The sequence below is a fragment of the Panthera leo genome, chromosome E2 (genome assembly GCF_018350215.1).
Source record: "Panthera leo isolate Ple1 chromosome E2, P.leo_Ple1_pat1.1, whole genome shotgun sequence".
NCBI classification, from domain to species: Eukaryota; Metazoa; Chordata; class Mammalia; order Carnivora; family Felidae; genus Panthera; species Panthera leo.
The window spans coordinates 49,637,595-49,653,465 of NC_056693.1; the positions used below are offsets into that span (position 1 = coordinate 49,637,595).

The following is a 15,871-nucleotide window of genomic DNA, read 5'->3' on the forward strand; positions in this document are numbered from 1 at the left end:
CGACCGGAGCAAGGGCAAATGAAACTTGTGTGAGGCCACTATCAGGCTGGGCTCTGAGCCATCCCAAAGCCTTCCTGGGCCCCACGAGGGATCAGTATCTCCCTATTCTTGGCCTCTGGTACCATGAACATCTTGCTCATCCCTCTTTGCCTGAACATACCACATTGTCCAGGACCATTCCTAGGCTGACACCTCCAGTTGGCACTGTGATCCTTCCAGGCAGGGCCAGCAGGCTACTTTTATCCCCAGTGGCCAGCACAGGGCAGAGGACAGGGAGGGGCAGGCAGGGAGAAAAGGGGCCAATAGTAGGGGCCCCGATGCCCCAGCCCACTGCCTACCACACCCTTCAACACTCAGGTCCTTGAGATGTTTGCAGCCAAATGCCTGGATGGCTCCCTAACACCTAGAGACCTATGTCATTACCAGGGGAATGATCTGGCTCTCCGGGCTGGTAGTGGGGTCCTTTACTGCATCCCAGTTCAGTTTGTTAGAACTGTAAGCATTGAAGTCAGAAATGCGAGTTTGAGCTCTCTCCTATCTATCGAATATCCAATAGATAGATAGATAGATAGATAGATAGATAGATAGATAGATAGATAAAGAGAGCACGAGCAGGGGAGAGTGGCAGAGGGACACACACACACACACACACAGAATCTTAAGGAAGTTCCACTCCCAGCACAGAGTCCGATGCAGGGCTTGATCCCAAGACCATGAGATCATGACCTGAAGTGAAATCAAGAGTCGGATGCACTCAACCAACCGAGCCACCCAGGCGCCCCGAGGTCTGTCCTGTATATTAAGCTATGTGACCTGAGCCTTTCGAAGTTGCAGAATCCCCATTAACAAATGTGGGGGTTTAAATACCTTCCCCATGTTACTGTGAAGGAGCAGATGGAGGTTTTATGAGGCCTGAAGCTTCTACAGCTTGACGGCTCCTTAAGTGAGGGGTCCTGAAGCTTCAGCTTCAAGGTCAATATGTCTCTACTCCCTGCCAGAAAAGACGTAGAAAATGCCAGATTCCCTCTTGCCTGCCTGCTTTGCAGCAAGGATAGGGGTCCACAGTTAAGGTCCCATCAATCCAAGGCCATACCTGGGCGGAGAAAAAGAAGCTAGCGGCCTCCAGAACCCCTTCTGGCAAATGACGGCAACATTTGAGGGCACACAAATGTTGTGTGAGGTCACACAGTGAGGGCACACAGTGTGAGGTCACACAGTGAGGGCAGCTCCATTATCTCCAGAGGTGACGGGCACACAAGTTCTGGCAACTGTCAGGCCCACACCAACACTGTGCCCCAAAGTTTGTGTGCGCTCAAATCTGCTGCCCTGTTCTTCCCAGAGGGTCTGTGAGCTCCGCCCCGCTCCCCCCCCCCCCTTTTCCTTTTAAACACTTACTGGGTGCTTGCTAACTCTCATTTTCATTTGCTAAGCTCAGGACTAAGCCGTCTGGACACCCAGCGTCCCTTTAATAAGTCTCTGCAGCCGAAGCCAGGTGTTGTGGCTCGCAGGCAGGAATGGTATTCTGCTCGTCTAGGGCCTGGCCTGGGAGGACCAAGGAAAGACAATCACCCCGCAGGCTTTTTCCTTCCAGTCTCCTGGCCAGATTTATCTGGTTACAGTCGCCCTGTGACCTGCCCTCCAGGCACTGATCCTGATGCCAACTTCTTGCTTTGCCACATGCTCTGCCTGGCTTGCTGCCCAGGCCTCCCGAGGCCTCCCACCAGCCTCATCCAGCAGGCTCTCTAGCTGCTGCACTCTGGGCTCGGTCAGCTCATCGCTTCCTGTAGCCCGCAGCTGTGGCCCCAGCCATGGCTGCTTGGTCTTCCCTAGTGCGAGTAAAACGGGAGAATCTGCCCTTCTTTCGTAAAAGTGACAGGTCTCTGCAAGCCTCATCCACCCCTCGACCTCCCGCTGTAGCCTCAGAGCAAAACCCTCCTCCTGCCTCCATCCTCCTCATGGTGCCACCTGGGACAAGTCCCTTCAGTTTTGTGTTCTGCCCGTCAAACTTCACAGACTGTAAACTCCAATATCACACAGATTCATTAATTTTTTATTTCTGTGGGTGGGACCTTTACTGTCAGGGCAGGTGATGGGGGTATGTGGGCTCCTGGGAGGATGGGCAGAGAGAGGCTAGAGGGAGACAAGATAAGAGGCATCTTGTCTGATTTCTTGCTGAAAGAAAAAAGCAATATAAATGCCAACAGCTCTGATAGAGTGTGGTGGTGGGACCTGGGGGCAACAAGTCTGGGGTGTGGGGGGGAGGGGCTGGACTTGAGGGGCCAGCTCACCGCAGCGCCCCCTCTACTCCCAGGTAGGGCCGGGACCCCCTTGTCAGCTGTCGGATGATGCATCCAAAAGGAAAAGAGACTTAGGAAGAAAGCACTCGAGTAGCAGCCGAGTGGTCTGAACTTATTCGCGGTGCCCACAGGAAGCGTGGACACAGTTTCGCTTTCCGTGAAGCGTGCACCCGACGGGAACCCAGCTCCCAAGGAGGACTCGAAGGAAAAGCAAGAAGAAAGAAGCATGGAGTTTCGGGGACTCAATCCATTCCTACTACGGAGGAAGACTCCCCAACTCCGGGCCCCTCCACTAGCAGCCTGGGCGCTGCGTGACCGGCTCCCTCCCCCGCCGCCACAGCCTGGGGGGCCTGCGCTAAGGTCGGGGGTGCGCCGCGGTGGACGACGCCCAGCTGAAGCTGCTAGTGCCGAGCGGCTGCACCAGGTCCACGGAGAGGTCGCGCTGCTCGGCCTCGGAGGCCACGGCCCGGTAGCCCAGCAGCTGCAGCGCGCCGGCGCACAGCTCCTGCACGCGGCGGATCTTGGCGAAGGGCAGCGCGTGGCGCCAGGCCTGTGAGACGTTGAGCGCGTTCCTGGATGAGGTCTTGAAGGCCTCGCGGCGGGCGCCGGGCCCGGACCCGTGCGTGCTGTTGTGGATCCAGGCCTCGAGCTGCGGCGTGAGGCTCAGGCCCGCGAAGTCGTAGAGCTCGCGGATCTCGGGCAGCGGCGCCCGCGCCAGATCCTCAAAGCGCACCAGGCGGTAGCGGCCGCGCAGGAAGGGCGGCGGCTTGCTGGTGGCGGCCTCGGCGATGCGCACGTGGCTGCGACACACCTCGCGCACCACGCGCAGGCCGGGGTCGGACTCCACCCAGGTGCCATTGGTGCCCAGCACGATGCCGTTGTCGCGCGCCAGCGCCTTGGCCGTCTGCTCGCGGGAGCGCAGCACGGCCCGCGGGTCCCGCACCAGGTGCACGATGCGCAGGTTGAGCGCGGGGTCGTTGAGCAGCGGGTAGAGCACCTGCAGGTTGAAGAAGCGCACCTCCTTGAGCACCACGTGGCTGTAGGAGCGGCAGGCCTCCTGCGCCACGCCGAAGGGCCGCCGCCCGCACAGCGGCTTGCACACCGTGTCGCTGCTGATGGCGCCGCGCGGGAAGGCGGTGCAGGCCGGCGGCGAGCACAGCGCGCGGCTCACCGCGAACTGGAAGAGGTCCGACAGGTTGCGGCGCCACGGCAGGTAGGCGTCGAACACGTCCATGTCGCACAGGAAGACGGAGCGCACCAGGTCGCGCACGGCCATGTGCAGCGCCGGCGCGCTGCCCTGCGACAGGGTGGTCCACACGTGCCACGCGGGCTCCATCAGGTAGAAGACGTCGGGGTGCTGGCTGAAGAGCTGGCCCACGAAAGACGAGCCCGAGCGCCACGAGGACAGCACCAGCACGTGCACCCGCTCTTTGCCGCCCACCGGGGACGGCGGCCTGGGCCAGGAGACCAGGAAAAGCAGGATGGCGGTCTGCGCCAGCAGGAGCACGGTCACGGCCGTGCTGGAGATGCGCGGCAGCCACATGCCGCCAGCCGGGGGCCTGCGGGAGGAGAGTGCAGCCGTTGGGGACCGCGGCCCGCTAGCCGCGCCGCAGCCCAACTCCCGCCCGGTGCTTGCGGAGAGCGGCCCCGGGTCTGGACCCCCCGACCTGTGGGGGCCTCCCTGGACTACAGCCGTCTCGTTGGGCGCTCCCCCGGCAACAGGACTTTAAGACATCAAACATGATCTAGACCCTGCAGAGCAAAGGCCGGTTGCAGACTACTGCGGGAAATGTATGTTCGTCCTTACTTCCTCCCCTCCCCTGCCTTTCTCTCCCTCTCTCTCTCTGCCTTACTCCTCTTTCTTTCTTCCCTTCTTTCTTCCTTCCCCCTTCCTCCTTCCCTCCCTCTCTCCTTCTTTCTTTCTCTCTCTCTCTCTTTTTTAAAAACAGAATCTCCACCTTTTGCTTAAGAATTCCTTTTGGGGGGACAGTTTTAGGCTGTTTAGCTAAACAGCTTGATGAGTGATTTGGCTCCCTCCCCAGCTTCAGCCACTTCTTAGCCTGTGATCTCTGACCAAACACTTAATCTGCCTGTGACTCAGTTTACCCATCTGTAAAAAGGGGATTGATACTGGCACTGGAGTAATGGAATGAGCATGGGGGCAGGGCATGTAGCAAATCCCATAACATGCAACTTGCACTTTCCACACAGGGCGCGTCTGTGTTGTTTGACTTCTTTTAAACACGCAGCTACAGCTTTTGTTATTAAAAGTAAACAAATGACAGAGACAAAGAACACCAACTGTTGCCACCTACAGGGAGTAGAGTGCTGCGGGATGCTGGGACTCCAGAGGGAAGGTACCCTTCTGGAGCTGCGTGAATGTGCAGAAGAAAGCAGTTGAGGGGGAGGTGGGGCAGAACCAGGGAAGGAGGAGGTGACAGCAGTCAGGCCCCTGGCCACGGTTTGCCTCCATGCTGAGGTTACTCACGGTAGTCCAGGGCCGCTGGGAGAGCTGCCCACCTCAATCACAAATCCATGGAAGACGTCCGCGGGTTCTTCCGGGCCTGAGGAAGCAGGAGGGAGGCTGGGTCAGCGTCTCACCGGAGGAGATAACCCGGCACAGGGGGAGGGTTTTGCCTTCCCTTACTGACCGAAAGGTCCCTGCAGGTGGGAACAGAGCTGCCCAGCCCCCGCCTGGAGCTGGGCACAGACCAGGGGCAGGGTACATTTTTCCAAATGGGTGCGAACGGGTGGTCTCTCCTGCTGGATGGAGAAGGGAGGGCTGGCACTGAGCCCTCTGGTGCCACTTAGCAGCTAGGAGCCCTGGGGCAGATGACTTCTCCACCCAGATGAGACACCCTGAGGTCACCTACATTTGGAATCCCGGCATCTCCCGAGCCTACCTCTAGTCCCCAGCCACTCCTGGTCCTGTGGTGGATCTTAAGAATGTCACCCTTGTCCCTCACAGTGAAAGGAACCCTGAGCCAAGCTCGCACAGCCTGAGGTCTCAAAGATGAGCTGCTTTGGAAGGAGGAGCCTGGAAGTCTCCTCCTTGCTTCCACAGTATTTGCTCCCCACTAAGCCACCCCACCCCCCAGCCATATCACCACCGGGAGAAGCTGGGTCTAAATCGTGAGCTGGTCCCACTTATTCAGAGGCTGCAGGAGTGGGAGGAGGACACCCGACGGACCTGACATCTGCTGACTCCGACGCTGTCTCCCGAGTCCCGGACCCTACGCTCACTCCCGGAACATAAGGAGAGCAGCCGCCTTCCTGCCCTGCACGTGTTATCTCCTCTCCTCAAAGATGTGCTTCTCCATGAGAACAGGGCACAGGAGAGGAAGGGAACTCAACCTGCATTTGCTGACATACGAGTGCTAGATGCTGTTTTGACTCAATGGCCCCTTTGGTAGACACTGTGATCTCAACTTCTTAGGTGAAGGACCCAAGGCTTGGAGAGATAGTAGGGGAAGGGGGACCCCGACCCAGGACTTCCGTCTCTAAGCTCCTGGCATTTTCTGATCCCAAGCAGCTGGCCTCTCCCATATCCTGGGGGATCCCTGCGGAGCAAAGGACCCTGAGGTCTGGCCCAAACACAGCTGCCCTGGCCAGCCCAGCCCTTTTCTGGCTAGGGAGGGTCTCAACCACAGGCCGATGTACTCCAGGGAAACCAGACATTTTCTTAAATGACTCACACAATACCGGAGCTGATATCTGATCTTATTACTGGAACTCGAGAACTAGGAAGGGGACTGACACACCCTACCCCATGCGGGAGCCCAGGGAAGACCAGGTCCTGTGGGAGATTTCCTGATAAGGAGCCTTGTGTATAGCACACCCAGTGACCTCAGGGTTCAAAGTTAAGAACGGGTCCGAAAGGTACCAGGACAAGGACTTAATTTTCATGAGTGAATTGCATCCTCCCAACACTCCTGGAAGGTAGAAATTACCTTTTTTTTAATTTTAATGTTTTAATTTCTTTTTGAGAGATTGAGAGTGTGTGAGCAGGGGAGGGGCAGAGAGAGGGAGAGGGAGAGAGAATCCGCCGTCTATGCCGTCTATTTCATCGTGTCGTTCCCCTGTGCAGCAACCTTCAGCTTTCCAGACTCACTTCCCATACTTCCGACCCAGCATCCTATAGGTCAGGTGACCTGGAAGCAACACTCCATGTTCCTCTCTTCTCTGCTGCGAGTGCCCATCCCGCTTCCTCTGAAGACACCTCACCTGTGCCTCTCTCAAGCCAGGTACCACTCTGCCCTGAGTAACACTTTGCCCCTGCCTCCTTGCCACTGCGTTTTCTCACGACTGTCTGTTCCCAGGCATCAGTGTGGACGAGTGCACGAGACAGAGTTTCCTTGGGTCCCACTCAGTACTTGTTCCTCCTTATTCTGCTAACAGCCTCTAGATTTTTCTCTGGGGAGCCACCCCTCACTCACACAAAGTGCACGTGGTTTGCGTGGAGCCGACCGCCCACTTCCCAGTTCGTAGGGAGTCATGTGCACCAAGCCTCGTTCATCTGTATATTCCGCACGTCATCCCCCGACCAAGCGACAGGCTTAGGAATGGACATTTGCCCCAAGTCCAATCCCAGGAGTTTTTAGCTCTGCAGGGGAGAGGGACGCTGCCTGGGTATAAAGCCAACACAGAAGAGAAGTGAGCGGAGAAAAAAAAAAGTCTGAGCCGTGAACACCCGGATCCAGCTGGGCGAGATTCACCCGTGGACTTCTCAGTGGGGGAAAATACCCCCTTTTTTAGCCAAGCCAATGCGAGTTCGATTTCTGCCATTTACAACCAAGCATTTTGACTGGAAAGTGGGTCCTGTGGGTGGGGTGGGGTGGGGTGTGGGCCGAACCCTCAGGAAGCCTGGACAGAGCTTTTGGAGGCCCGTCATGCCGTGTTTCTTGATGAGGTGCTAAGTACCTGAGCGTGTTTGATTTGTGGGAAGTCGTTAAGCCGTATTTAAAAACAATTTTTTTAATGTTTACTAATTTTTGAGAGACAGAAAGAGTGTGAGCAGAGGAGGGGCAGAGAGAGAGGGAGACACAGAATCCTAAGCAGGCTCCAGGCTCTGAGCTGTCAGCACAGAGCCCGATGCGGGGCTCGAACTCACAGACCATAAGATCATGACCTGAGCTGAAGCCGGACGCTTAACCAACTGAGCCTCCCAGGCACCCCATCAAGCTGTATTTTTATGCTCTTTTCTGTATGTATGTTATATTTCATTAAAAAGTTCAGAATCCCGACTGAATAAGGCAGTAAGTGTCATGTCAGGGAATGTCCCAAAGACTAAAGAGTGGATGATATTAATAAAGATTTGCGTAACTTAAGTCAGACACTCTATGATCCAAATCCAAAGGGAGGAACTCCCCCACGTGTCCCATATTTCTTCCTGCTGAGCGTTTAAGTTTAATTATTTATTTTGAGAGTGAGAGCACAAGCAGAGGAGGGGCAGAGAAAGAGAGAGAGAGAGAGAGAGAGAGAGAGAGAGAGGGAGAGAGAGAGAGAGAGAGTGTCCCAAGCAGGCTCTGCAGTGTCCTCCTGAGCATTTTAAAGTGGCAGTATCTTCAGAGGTGCCTGGGTGGCTCAGTCGATTAAGTGTCCGACTTCGGCTCAGGTCATGATCTCATGGTCTGTGAGTTTGAGCTCCACGTCGGGCTCTGTGCTGACAGCTCAGAGCCTGGAGCCTGCTTCGGATTCTGTGTGTGTGTGTGTGGGGGGGGGGGTGTCTCTCTGTCCCTCCCCCACTCATGCTCTGTCTCTCTCTCTCTCAAAAATAAATAAACATTAAAAAAAATTTTTTTAAGTGACAGTGTCTTCTAAATATCCCTGACTGTTTCTTGGCCTTGGAGACACAGGAAGGAGCTATTGTTCTACCTGACTTGCCAAGGGGAAACCTGAGGGCAGGACGGTGTGCCACAGGAGGGGGGTGACCTGGAGCCCAGGAATCCAGCTCTCTGGGAAACCCTCACCTGCACCCCAGCTCTGCGTGCCCTTGACTCCGCAGCATGTCCTGTCATCAGCCCTTCCCAGCCCTGGCAACGCATCTAAGGGAGTGAAATGTAATACTAAGTACAAATCCAGGGCTCAGCTTTCTCTCAGTTTGGCATCAGCTGGAGGCCATCCCTGTTCAGGAATCCCAAAGGCTACAGAAAACAGATCCCAGATGAGGGATCAGCGGACTCTTGGCATCAAGGGCCACCCCTGGGGGGCAAGCCAGCTCTAATGGAGCCCGGGGCATCTGTTACAAAGAAGGCTGAAAAGGAGGGAAAAAGAGGAAAAAAAAAAGGGGGGGGGGAGGCAAGGGAGAAAAGGAGAGAGAGGAGGAAGATGAATGTTTACAGTGGGCTGGAAACACGGAGCACCAGTAAATACCATCCATTGAGGGCTTCCTATGTGCCAAGAGTTTTGTGCCCATCTTCTGATTTAGTCCTTACAACAAACCTATGCAGTGGACCTGATACCCCTCCCTGTTTTACAGATCAGGGAAGTGAAGTTTAGAAAGATTAAGAAATTTGCCTAAAGGACCCACACAGCAGCGGAGTCAGAATTTAAGTCCTCACCACCTAACTTTAGAGCTCTTAACTACATAACTTCGAGTGGAAAAACCACAAGTACCAACACATACGAGGATGTTAAAAATACACCGGTATCAAAGGACTTCATCAAGAAAGTGAAAGGACAGCCCCGGATGGGAGAAAATCCTCGCAAATCATATGTATGGGAGCCCGAATATATAAAGAGCTCTTACAACTCAATAACAGAAGACGCAGAAGCCAACATAAAAATGGGCAAAAGATTTGAGTAGACATTTCTCCAAAGATATACAAATTACCTGCAAGCGCATGAAAAGATGCTTGATACTTTTAGTCGCTCGGGAAATGGCAATCAGAACTACAATGAGATATCACTCCCCATCCACTAGGATGGCTAGAACCAAAAAGGTAGATCAGCAGCGTTAGTGAGAAGGTGGGGAAACCGGAAGCCGTGGACACCGCTGGGGGGTGCAAAGTGGTACAGGTGTTGCAGGAAACAGGCAGTTCCTCGAGAGGTTAAACACAGGGTTACCACGTGGTGCAGAGACGCCACTCTAAAATACATATATATCCAGGGGTGCCTGGGTGGCTCAGGTGGTTGAGCATCTGAGTCTTTATTTCGACTCAGGTCACGATCTCATGGTTTGTCGGATCGAGCCCTGCATCAGTGAGGAGCCCGCTTGGGATTCTCAATCTCTCTCTCTCTCTTTGTCCTTCCCCTGCTTGCAATGTCTCTCCAAAAATAAATAAATAAACATTTAAATAAAATAAAATACGTATCCAAGAAGACTGAAAACACATGTCCACACAAAAATGTGCTCATCACCTTTCATAGTAGCATTATTCATAATGGCCCCCAAGTGGAAACATCCCAAATACCTATCGACTGATAAACGGATAAACAAAATGTGTGGTACATCCATACACAGCTTCCCCTTGGTGAATGTGGAAGTTGGGGCATCAACCTCTACACAGTCGAAAATCCATGTGCAACTTTTTTTAAGTAGTATCACACCCAGCATGGACCCCAACGTGGGGCTTGAACTCACAAGCCCGAGATCAAGACCAGAGCTAACATCAAGAGCCGGATGCTTAACCGACTGAGCCACCCAGGCACCCCCACTCCCCCACCCCCATGTGTAACTTCTGGCTCCCGGAAAACTTAGATACAAACAACCTACTGCTGACTGGAAGCCTTAACACGAACAGTCACCTATTTTGCATATTATATGTATTAAAGTAAGCTAGAGAAAAGAAAATGCTACTGAGAAAATCTTAAGGAAGAGAAATACATTTATACTACCACAGTGTGTTTATTGAAAAAAATCTGCATATAAGTGGACTCACACAGTTTAAACCCACGTTCAAGAGTCAACCGTAATTGAGTGTTATCTGGCAATGAAAAGGAATAAAGTTTTTTTTTTTAACGTTTATTATTTTTGAGAGAGAGACACACACAGAGTGTGAGTGGGGGAGGAGCAGGGAGAGAGGGAGGCACAGAATCCCAAGTAGGATCCAGGCTCTGAACAGCCAGCACAGAGCCAGACGTGGGGGCTGAAACCTATGAACCATGAGCTCATGACCCGAGCTGAACTCGGACGCTTAACCGATTGAGCCACCTGGGCACCCCAGGAATGAAATATTGATACATGCTACAACATGGATAAACCCCGAGGTGATTAACACACAACATGTGTATACTGTTGCATCAGTGAATTGTGCACCGTAAAAGGGTGAACTTTAGGGTACGTGAATTGTATCTCAATAGAGCTTTTATTAAAAAAAATACACAAAAATGCAGAGAAAGAAAGTTGGAACGATGTGTGCTGAATAGTAGTTACCTTTCTGTGGCCAGATAACAAGTAATTTTTTTCTTGTTAGTGCTTTTGCTGCGTTTTCCAGGTGGTCTACGACAGACTTGTATTACTTTGGTAATCGTAAACTCATAAACTTGGTTAAAGGAGGCATGGGCACGGGTGGAGCTTGCCTGCTCCAGCTTTCGCTGCAGGACGAGGAGTGCGGCAGATCAGTCCCCTGGCTGACCCGAGTACCAGCTGGCCAGAGTAGGACGGGGGCAAGGACGGAGAACTACCTCCCAGAGGCTACAAGGAGTGAAGATCCCTAAACCCGCCCTCAGCCTCAGGGCTGTGGACTGGGTCAGGCTGTGGCAGGAGACATTCCTGGCCCCAAGCCCTGGCCACATCTGCTCTCTGCCAGCCCTAATGAGCAGCTTCGTGGCATCAGCCAGAGGCAAGGAAGCTGGAGTCACACAGCCCAGATGCTGCTGGAGGAAACAGGTTTGCCTGCAGGAATCTATTGGGAAATGAAATCAAATTGTCTAGGAAAGGAGCCTCAAGTCCCCCTGGCTCAGAGCCACCCCAGGGGGCATTTCAGAGCAGATGAGCAGGTAACACATAACACCTTTCTCTGGCTCTGAACTTTGGGGATCCTCAAAATGCATTTTGCGCTGGACCTAATCATAGAACCTTACAGCTGGGGAGACCTGAAGTCTGGGGACTCCCACCTCTTTTCTGAAATAACCCATGCAGGGGAGGGGGGGTAGGGAATGCACCTTGAGAACATTCTCCTGTGTTCCCCCAGGTGTTGACAGAGCCCTCTTATTACAGGGATAATCTGGAAAGTTCTCTGGCTTATTTTTTTAACATTTTATTTTGATTGATTTGTTATTTTTGAAAAGCAAATCATTCTTAGAATTCAATCACATAAGAAAAAAAAAAAAAAAAAGGAAAGGGCTGTTTTAGAAGAAAACATGGAATAGCCAAATGCAGTGTGTAGATGTTGTTTGGATTCTGATTCAAACAAGCCAAGTGCAAGAAGATATCTTTGAGGCAATGAGAGAAATTTCACCTTGCCTGAGTATTAGGCGATACTGAGAAATCACCGTTAATGCTACTATCACTGTGCAGAATACTCTTGTTCATGCATTTCTGTACCTATGTCCCCTTACTAGACCAGAAGCAGGATTCTGTCTCATGACAGGGAGCAGTGCTGGCACAGTGGCTGATGAACTCCATTTGATCTTTTACTGGGTGACCTTGGACAAGATACTTAATCTCTCTGTGCCTGTTGTTGTTGTTGAATCTGTAAGACGGGGGAAATTCACCTGCCTGGTTCAGTGGGTAGAGCATGCGACTTGATCTCAGGGTCATGAGTTCAAGCCCCATGTTGGGCCTAGAGCTTACTTTAAAAGGTTTTTGTTTATTTTGTTTTAGAGAGAGAGAGAGAGAGAGAGAGAGAGCAAGCAAGAGAGCATGCATGAGCGGGGGAGAGTGACAGAGGCGGAGAGAGAGAAAATGAGAATCTTAAGCAGGCTCCATGCTGGGCTCTAGCCCATAACCCTGGGATCATGACCTGAGCCAAAATCAAGAATCTGATGCTCAATGGGCTGAACCACCCAGACACCCCTAGAGCTCACTTAAAAAAAGAAAAAAAAAAAAAAATGGGAGTGCCGGGGGGCTCAGTCAGTTAAGTATCCAACTTTGGCTCAGGTCATGATCTCACAGTTCTTGAGTTTGAGCCCTACATCTGGGCTCTGTGCTGACAGCTCAGAGCCTGGAGCCTGCTTGAGATTCCGTGTCTCCCTTTGTGTGCCCCTCCCCAGCTCGCGCTCCATCTCTCTGTCTCTCTTTCTCTCTCAAAAATAAAATAAGCGTTAAAAAAGCAAAACTCAGGCAGCCTGGGTGGCTCAGTAGCTTAAGCATCCAACTTCGGCTCAGGTCATGATCTCACGAGTTTGTGGAGTTCAAGCGCAGCAACGGGGGTCTGTGGGGACAGCTCGGAGCCTGGAGCCTGCTTCAGATTCTGTGTCTCCCTCTCTCTCTGCCCCTCCCCCACTTGCATATTCTCTCTCTCTCTCTCTCTCTCTCTCTCACGAATAAGTAAACATTAAAAATTTTTTAAATAAAATAAAAATAAATGGGGGAAATAATATAACCCAAGTCAGGGCTCGATGTGAAAAGTGAATGAGTTAATATTTATAAAGAACTTAGAACAAGGTCTGTCACACAGTACACTAGTATTTGCTCAGAAATCTTCCAAATCCTTGGTGACAACTATATTCTATGAATCCGAGCGAAAGCCTTTTCATAAGGAAAACTCAAGGACAACAGCCTGATCTGGTTCAGGTGACCCTGGGAACAGAATGTGGCAAGCCCAGGCAGGGTCAGAACGTGTACCGCAAAACAACGGTGAATAGTGGCTACAAGACTGGCTTCTGAAAGCCGGACTGGGTTCAAATTCTGCCTCTGCACCAGTGAGGTGTGTGACTTGGGGCAGTGCACTCCTAACGTCTGGGCGCTTCCTCCTCTGGCTCCTTTGCAAAGGACGCCGGCGACAGCCCCTACCACACGCGATGGAGAGGAGTCAATGGAACCGTAGAGCCCTCAACACAGCCAACCCTTAGCGGGCTGAAGCAGCCAGGCACTATTCTCATTACCTCTGGGACTTGGCAACTCACTCTGGGCCTCAGGGAAGCCAAGTCCTTCCTGCTCTCTAGGCCTCAGTCTTGCCATCCTCATGCCTCCGGCGCAAGAGGGTACCGAAAAGAGAGTTAACATTGGCCAGGCACCTCCGCTGAGGCCAAGATCCAGCAGCCCCAACAGAGGCCTCCAGGCTCCAAGGTCAGCTGCATATGGTTCTCAATTCACTCACCAAGCTGCTTTTTCTCAAAAGAGTTCCGCGGAAAAAGCTTTCTGGATTAAAGCCCTTGGCAACTCCCGTTTTAAGAGATTAGGGATCCCCAGTAGCGATCTCCGGTGCAGCTGAAGCCCCGGGAAGACACCGTGAAACCAGCGTCTGGGGCTGCAATGCCCTCTCCACCTTCGGTTAGAACCACCACCCTCAGCTCTTCTCCCCAGACCCGACTCCTCGGCTGCAAGATCAATGCCCCGGTTTGGGGGCATCCTGCGCGGAGACAGGCCGAACCAACGTACCCCGAAGCTGGCGTCCCTGCCCGAGCTGGCGCGGCGGCAGGCGGACACCTCTCTCCTGAGGCTCGGCAGGGGCTCCTTGACCTCGCCTCTTCCCAGTTCCAGTCCACGGCCGGCTGTGTCTTCACCGGGAGACTCCTCGGGAGCTGATGTGCCCCGCAGGCTCCCAAGGCTCTTAAGGGGCACGCAGTGACCCCGGGGAGAAGGCTCCGAGAGGCATGGGCGCGGGGGCAGCAGATGCCTCGATATTGGAGGCACCTGGCGAGCTCAGGCGGGGGGAAGCTGGAAACGGGGCAGGCGTGTCCTGGAAACGGAGAGGCGTCTTAAGAACAGGGGGTGTGCGTGCGGGGCAGTCGTGGGGCAACGACAAGACGCGGACTGGGGCGCCCCTGCCCGGAGCCCCCCACCCGTGCCGGGCGCCGCGCCCCCCGCGCCCTGCGCCCCGCGCCGCCAGTGCAGCCGCCCGCTGCCCGAGAAGAACGCGCACAATGAGGCGCTTTCAGACGTGGCTGCGGTCCCGGAGCCGGCGGGCGGGAGCCGGGGCGGGAGGGACGGAAGGAAGGAAGGAGCCGGTTGGCCCCCTGCTCCCACTACCCTCCCCACTTCGGGGGAGGGGCGGCCGCCCGGGGGCGGGGGCGGGCGCCGGAGGGCGGGGTGAGGGCGGGCGCAGGTGGGCCCCGGGGGCAGCGGGAGGATGTCAAAGGGCGCTGGCGCTCACCCTCTTCACCCGACTAACTGACCGAAAGAGTTGTCTCCCGCTCCGGTCGCGGAGAGCGAAGCCTCCGGGGAGCACAAAAGGCCCTGGCGAGGGAAATCAAATCGTAATCTTGCCCCTCCTCGCTCTCTGTGGCATCCTCGAAGCGAAGTGACTTGGAATCCAAGCCGCTTTCCCAAGCCCCCAGCCTCAGACCTGAGTAAGCCAAGTCCAAGGCGTCCTGATGCCAAGCGGACAGCGCAGCCTCCCCAGCCAGTAGCCCAGCTGGGAGGGGCCGAGACGCCAGGTGGCCCTCAGGACCTAAGCCCAGAGCTGGCTGCCCCCTCCTCCCGTCCCTTCCCTGTTCTAGTCTCATCCCAGAGGCACAGGCTTGGTAGCAAGTCCGGGTAAATACAAGATAAATTTCAAAAAGTAAAGCAGCCCGTCCCCCTCCCCCGCCCAGATAACAACAGAGTCCAGGCATCTGAAAAAAAATTCTGACCTCCTATAATCCGTGCTGGGATCTAAAAGAAGTCTCTGCTGCTGGGACTATAAATTAGTGCATTCTTTCCAGGATGCGGTTTGGCAAGATGAATTTAAATCCTTAAGAACGGCCATAAGCTTTCTGAATTAGTAATTCCTTTCTAGCATCTAACTTAAGGAAATAAACTGGCAAGAAGGACTTATACACAAGGTTCATAGAAGTGTTGTTTATGATAATGAAAAAGTTAGACTACAAAAGATTAGAAAGATGTGTGCCAGAATGCCAATCGTGATAACTTCTACATTTACAGACAACTTATTTTCTTTAGGTTTCTGTAATTTTACATTTTCCCCAATAGGCATTTAGAACTTCTCCGGTCAGAAAGAAACAAGACGTCTTTTAAAAAGCATGAACATGAAGAGAAAGAAAAAAAGAAGACAGAGAATTGCCTTATTAATCTTACATGATGGGACCTAAGCAGGGCCTTAGGGAGCCTCACCTGATTCAAACAGAAACTGGAAAATCATTTACCAAAATTAGAGATCTTCCCTCCCCCCCTCGCTACACCCCATATATTGAGTAATTGTCTCAAACCCTGACTTAGCTGTTACAGCTCAGGATAAAATCCTGCATATTTCTCACCTTTCCCCTCTTCCAACTACACTGTGTCATTCCCCTTCGGAAGCTACCAACATCTGATCCGTAAATAATTTGATATTCACCAGACACGGTTGTAATTTTCCAGCCTGTGGGTTTCCACAGGCCATGTGGATTCCACCAAAAACTCACATTTACTTGGGGCAGGACCAGGGGATGTTGCCAAAGAGCTAACAAAAGCTCCAAGGTCTTTGGGCAGAGCCCTGGCAACGGAAGGCTGCCGGTGAGTAACTGGGAGAAGTGTGCGCAACCTCTGC

At 53.3% G+C, this 15,871-nt stretch overlaps 1 protein-coding gene across 3 annotated transcripts; it reads right to left on the minus strand.

Annotated features, from left to right (window-relative positions):
* Positions 1-2,027: 2,027 nt before the first annotated feature.
* On the minus strand, positions 2,028-13,901 carry LOC122208818 (carbohydrate sulfotransferase 6). 3 transcript variants are annotated; one of them, XM_042920274.1, is made up of 3 exons: positions 13,783-13,901; positions 4,786-4,861; positions 2,028-3,856 (listed from the first exon to the last, which is right to left on the minus strand). In XM_042920274.1, the coding sequence occupies exon 3, from the start codon at positions 3,838-3,840 to the stop codon at positions 2,653-2,655; it is 1,188 nt and encodes a 395-aa protein (XP_042776208.1). In that variant the 5' UTR covers positions 3,841-3,856; positions 4,786-4,861; positions 13,783-13,901; the 3' UTR covers positions 2,028-2,652. The 3 variants fall into 3 exon arrangements, with proteins under 3 accessions (XP_042776208.1, XP_042776209.1, XP_042776207.1); XM_042920275.1 differs by lacking the exon at positions 13,783-13,901 and adding an exon at positions 6,734-6,748; XM_042920273.1 differs by lacking the exon at positions 13,783-13,901 and having other exon boundaries at positions 2,028-3,294; positions 3,469-3,856; positions 4,786-4,850.
* Between the last annotated feature and the right edge of the window lie 1,970 nt (positions 13,902-15,871).